Below are 6,000 nucleotides of genomic sequence, written 5' to 3' on the forward strand. Positions count from 1 at the left end.
TTATATACTTAGGTGTAAGGCAGCAGGAAGATCAAGCTCCGTGAAACTAGGTACATACAAAACAGGCAGGAATTGTTTCACTCCAGAAAACATCTGCATCTGAGTAGCAAATGAGCAGTCTGGTGTTCAAAAGCTCATGACGCTGTTTCAGGTTAATTGGGGGCTGCGCAGCTTCCTATTCATTCTACTTGCACTCACCTGTGATTTATATTTCTCTTGTGGGTAGAAGAGCCACTTGAAATGTGATTTTAAAATGCTTTTTTTGTTCCTTTCTTTAGGGGATTGGAGTTTTGGGAGTTGAAGTTCAGAAGCAGATCGTTTCTTTACCGACAGGTACTGTTTGGTGCTGTATTTGGCATACGCTTTGCCTCCAAGAACTGAAGTGTTGCTATCACTGTAATTATTGATTGGTTTAGGAGTGTTGCATCCCTGTGTAGTGCCATCTCTGTTGCAGAGCTGGTGTTATAGCTGTGTGACACACAGAGGGACCTAGCATCAGAGGGGTGAGGTTCTGTATTCTTTGTTTTATCCGGTAGAACCAGAATGTCTTAAGTTTGTGCCTAAAATGAATGTCCAAAGTCACAGAATCGTGTGGGAGGATGGAAAGTTTTGTTTTCCACAATCTTTGTCCATGCAGTCTGAGTGGTAAAACCCAACAGACATATGTTCTTGCTCTGCTGAATGGCACTGGGCCCAGCAAAGACTGCCTGGAATTTTACTTTCTGGCTTTGGAGCATGAAGTAATTCTCAGTGTTGCACAAAGGAGCGTTGGGAAGACCTGATTCAGCTATGCAGGCATGACTGCAGGATCTTTCCCTCTGCCATGCTGTCTGCTCTCCACTGGGTTTTCTTTGAAATAACTCCAGTGGGGTTTTTGCTGCTGTCCTCAGGGGAGACAGCTCTCTCCGCAACTTAATGGATCACCTCGTTAGGAAACAGTTGGCAGTTCCCATTCTGCCTATCCTGGCCGTGGTCACACTCTGGACACACAGAATAGGCAAGAAGGGGCTTGGGTTTTGGAGGAAGGAGGGGGTGTTTTGTGGGAACAGCAAGCAGCTATTTTTTATTCTGTTTTGACAAATGAAATTTGTTTTTATCCTGTGCCAAGCAACGCTCTGTAAGCTCTCTGACAGTGGGTGTCTGGATATGAGCAAGGGAAGAACAACAACATGCTTGAGGAGGGCTTGATATACAGCAGGGATTTGCTTCATCAGATGCTCTTGTGACAAAGAGAAAATGCTGGTAACCCATTTAGTGTGTTAGAAGGCAAATGCTACTTGGTGACATTGTGCAGAGAGAACAGTTACCTGTAATGCTCAGCTCAGCCTAATGCCCTCTCTGAACCGTGTCCACAGCAGCCGCTTTAGAGTGCGCTGGCTGGCTGTGGAATAGGCTGGACACACTGAACTGGCGCTCTTCTACCTGAGCATCTGCTTCTCCCCTCTGTCGTAGAGAGGTGGACCTCTGATCTGACCTGATATAGCTGCTACAAGTATTGACATCTGGATGCTTTTGTTAGAGAAAAGGGTTGAACAGTCCCAGAAACTGTATGTATATATTTTTGCTGAATAACGTGCAGAAGGGGGGAGACACCAAGCACATGGCTGTTTCAGATGCATACCATTAGTCTGCATTTACACTAGCTAACTCCAAGTGTGGAGACATCAAAGCTAAAGTCAGAGCATACAATGACCTCTAGTGAGGGATGGATAAAATAACATCTGTCAGGGATATGTGCTTCTCTGTGCCATCTGCTTAAAGGCAGGCTCTTGGCACTCCGCACTGCAGTTGAAGATCAGAGCACACAGGGAGAGACGGTGCTTGCCTTTGGATAAACATATCTTGGCTTGTTGGACCTTTCTCATTAATGGTGGTAAACGTGATCAGGTTGCTTAGTGGGCTTTGGTTTATTCTTTTGTAAATGTTAATGGATCAGAAACTTAGACCAATGTTTCATTACAGCACTGTATTTAAGGTTTTGGAGAGCTTGCTGCGCTTTGAAAGGTCATTAGTAGAATGAATGTTTATTTGGGCCAAATGACTGATTGTGATTGCGCAAATGGGGATGTGTTCTGGCAGCAGCGTGAGAAGGTGAATCAGACAGGACAGTGTCTGCTTGACCAGTTTCCGCCACGTGGGCTGGTACTGCTGTTGACTCTAAAATTTGAGACTGGAGGACAGTTCTTCCAGTGCGGACAGAGAAAAACACCTAGGAAATGGTGAAAGTGGGGTGGCTCAGGATCAGCCCTTGGCAAGGGCTGAATTTCAGCGTGGCTCCTCTGTCCAATAAGACTTGGGTCCGGCCAATCTGTGGCATGTTCTCTTAGGCAGTGCAAGCTCTCCTGTGAAAGTGAGTACAGGCAAGCCCAACCAAAGTGCTGGCAGCTCCTGGGAGGGGGTTCAGCTCACCCCCCAGCTTTGTTCATTGTGTTGTGCTGTTTCTTTCCAATCAGAGAAGCACTTCTCATGACGGGACTGTTCATACAAGCCTGTTCAGTGGCACTGGAACAGGGTCTAGCTTTCCTTGAGCCTTATCTCTTGCTGAACAAAAGCCTGAAAAGGACTGCCCTTCTCCATCTTTGTCCTTGGTTTCCCCAGGGAAACAGGTGTTTCCCTGAACCATCCCCAGATGTTTTTTGCACAAGCTTTCTTGATGCCAATGGGAAGCAGGTAACCACTTGTATACTAGTCTCTGGATAAAAGTCTCTCAAGGAGCGCCTTGCTGAGAGTACTTTTGGCATAAGGTGAGGGTTATTCCTCGACAGCAGCTTCACAAGGCTGCCTTGACATAGGAAGTACCCAGAAGACTAGTGGTCAGTACTCTGCCTTCGGAAGGATGCCTTCAGCTCACTAAAGGGGTGGAGAGAATTGTAGCCACCACACAGGGCTGTAATATATAGTTAGTCATAGGGAACGAGCATGTGGTGTGCAGGTGGCATTGGCAGATGTAAGTCTTGGCCCTCCTGGAACAATGTGTCTTTTAGGAATATAGAGGGAAAGGGTGTGTTTTTTTTTTTTAGCCAAGAGGGTGCTGAAGTGTGAGGGGTGTTTATGCAGGAGGTGAGCATGGTGGTGTGAAGTTTGCGCTAACTCGCTAGGTCTGGAATTGCTGAATGCGGAGGGAGGGGAGGGAAGTTGTGACACACTGAGGTGTTTGAAATACTGGTTTGCTGCACGGGGGGCATGTTGTCTGGTGGGCTGTCCTACTTGTGTTGTTTTTTTTTTTCCCCTCTTACTTCTTTGGCTTTCTGAGAGAGAAGCAAGCCTCACCTGGAAATGGTGTTGCTTATGTATTAAGAACCTGTGAGCTGAGCTCTCCCAGCAAGCGTGTGAGCTTCCTGCCACAGACAGATGTGTGGGTGCTGCTGTTTCTGAACAGAAACCATCCTCTGCTCAGCTCTCATCCCACATGTGATGAGAACAAACCTTGCTCCAAGGCAGTGCTGTATAGCTGGAGATCATTGTGTTACAGGTCCTCATCTCATTCTTACGAATATCTTTAGTTGTCGGGAGGGAAGACTTAAAGGAAGCGGGTTAATTTTGCTAGTTCTTCTCCCTTCCATACCACCAGCTTTGGTCACTAGAAGATGCTGTGCCACTGCATGTTGCAGAGAAGCTTAGCTGTGTCATATTGTCACCCCCGTCAGTGTAGAACCTAGGCAGCCCATGCAATCCCTGCTAAAAGGGGAAAGAACACCTTTCCTTCGCAGGCTGTGGGGTGACTGTGCCTGCTGGGGCGTGCTCAGGGATGAAGGGAGCATGAGAAAGCGAGCACTGGAAATGGTCCCTGGAGGTGTGTGATACCAAAGGCATGCAAGGGGCAGCCAGGACTGGCTTGAACCCTGATGTGCAAGTCTGGGCTGTGACTTGGGATACTTTAGTGGCACTTAAAATGAGGGTCAAACCATTCTTTATGCTTTTCTTAACACCCAGCTGGACTAGGATCAAAGTGCATGGCGCTGGGACCAACTGATAGTACTAGGAACAGTAGAGGAACGCCAGAAATTAAGCTTTCTGGGAACGATGCATTTAATAACAGTGACATACCTATATTCAGGAGGAGGCTTATGTTAAGAAAACATGGTGATATCATTCTTTCCTGAGTGACAGGCACTGAACTCTCACATAAGGTTTCTAGCTTGACTTGCCATCAGTAGTAACTGTGGGCTGTTAAACAGCACAATACTGCTGATAGCACAAGTGCAGGATGCCGGGCAGAACTTCCTAATCTCTTTAAGTTTTACAAGGGCAGCTCCTAAGCTGTGTTCTCTGTTCTTCCAGGTCCGAAGAATGGTTGGGGCTCTAGTTGCAGTTGGCCAAGGAAAATTAACACCTCATCATATAAAGGAGTTACTGGAGATAAAAGATTCACGGGCTTTTCCACCAAATGCCATGGCTCCGCCATCTGGACTCTTTCTAAAATCAGTGGAATATAATGAAGCAGGTAAGTGAATGGAGGGAATGGCATTTGTTTTGTAGGAGTCAGATCTCGTGCTGAAGGGAGCAGTAACACCCACAGTCTTCCTTTATGTGCCGTCTGACCTATGGTTCACAGCTTTGTTCACTGACACCCACCTGGGAGAGAACGCTCCAGACTGTTAGAGGTGTTTACAGCAGTTGTTATGGAAATATTTTAGGGGTTTTTTTCTGGTAGTTTTCCTTCTCTTACTTGCAGGGTAGTAAAAGAGAAGTTGTGTTGACAATGACTTTGGGATCTTATGTGAATGATACTTTAAATTCTCATCAATTCTTGTTCTGTCCCTGACCATGTACAAAGACCAAATCTTCTGTGGTATGTAGGTGCCTACAGATCCATTTCTCTTCACTCACTTCTCCCTTGGTGTTTATGAGAGGATTGTGCAGACTGGAGGACAGAGAGCAGATCAGCCTTTCGCTTATATGGTGGCTCTCTTAATTTAACAGCATCTGATCTAAACTATTTAAGTTTTTTAGCTTAAAGAAAAAAAAAAAGGAGAGAGGGGGGCAAATTTGCAGAAGATAGCAAATGGATGTCATGGAAGTGATAGCAGGTATTTAAAGCTGCAAGGATTAACCCATGAAATGTGGATACAAAGGACTTTCCATCACACTGCAGACCTTCTCCAGGCTGCAGACCTCTCCTGCAGCAGCGGTGCACACGCTGGGGCTTCAGGAGGATGGAAGAGAAAGGGAAGCAACAAAGAGCAGTGCAAGGAGCTTGAATGTAGTTCTGAGCACTTGGCCTGCCCTTGAGAAGGCAGCTGCTGCTGCTGCTGGGTTTGGCCCTCTCCAGTCGTGCTTTTCCTAACAGTGCTGGACCTGTCTGTGCCAGTGAGGAGGAAGTCCAGCCGGGAAATGAAGACCACAGATTTTAAGTGCTTTCAGGTGGTTTCAGTGCCATCTTTTTCCCTAAGTCAATGTTTTCTTTTTTTTTTTTTTCTCTCAGATTTGGACACTACAGTTGCCCCAGGAGAATAGCAGCTCTGTGAGATACGTCCGTGCCTGAAAGGACTGTTGTGGATGTGTGATGGAGGTTTGCCAAGCACTCTTTACACAATACACGGCCTTGTCTCAATAAAAATCATTGACTGTGACTGTAGGCATCTTCCTATCATGTGTTCTTTGCCCTCCGAGACTGCCAAGGGGAAACGAAGAACAACTCCATGCTGCTTTCAGATAACTGCTTTTTTTTTTTTTCTCCTCTGAAATTCTGGTGTGTGTCTCAAACAGGAGGAGGAAGGAGCGGGGCTTGGGTTTTTTGGTTCTTTTGTGTTGGTGAGGTTTTTTTTTCGCCTTCTGCGGTGTGTGTGGGAGGGATACAGGCTTAGAATGGTGGAGAATGTCGCATTTCCTCTCTGCCTCTCTCCTCTGTAACCCTGGCTTTGTGCAGCATAGTGCAAGGGACAGCTGTTACTGTTTGATGGAGTGACTTACAGAAACGGCCTTTGAAAACACAATTTCCTCTTCTCATCAGCAGTCACTCTCTTGCTGAACTGTAGTGGTGTTTATCCTGTTCCCTGG

At 46.4% G+C, this 6,000-nt stretch overlaps 1 protein-coding gene across 1 annotated transcript in view; it reads left to right on the forward strand.

Moving 5' to 3' along the window:
* Positions 1 to 5,573, forward strand: part of PUSL1 (pseudouridine synthase like 1) — a 29,389-nt gene extending 23,816 nt beyond the window's left edge. Inside the window, exons 6-8 of the mRNA XM_082493378.1 lie at positions 279 to 333; positions 4,282 to 4,444; positions 5,426 to 5,573. Coding sequence (XP_082349504.1) covers positions 279 to 333; positions 4,282 to 4,444; positions 5,426 to 5,457 — 250 coding nt within the window. The 3' untranslated portion in view covers positions 5,458 to 5,573. The remainder of the gene's footprint in view (positions 1 to 278; positions 334 to 4,281; positions 4,445 to 5,425) is intronic.
* The last annotated feature ends 427 nt before the right edge of the window (positions 5,574 to 6,000 follow it).

This window comes from Vanellus vanellus (genome assembly GCF_965231255.1).
Source record: "Vanellus vanellus genome assembly, chromosome: 20".
NCBI classification, from domain to species: Eukaryota; Metazoa; Chordata; class Aves; order Charadriiformes; family Charadriidae; genus Vanellus; species Vanellus vanellus.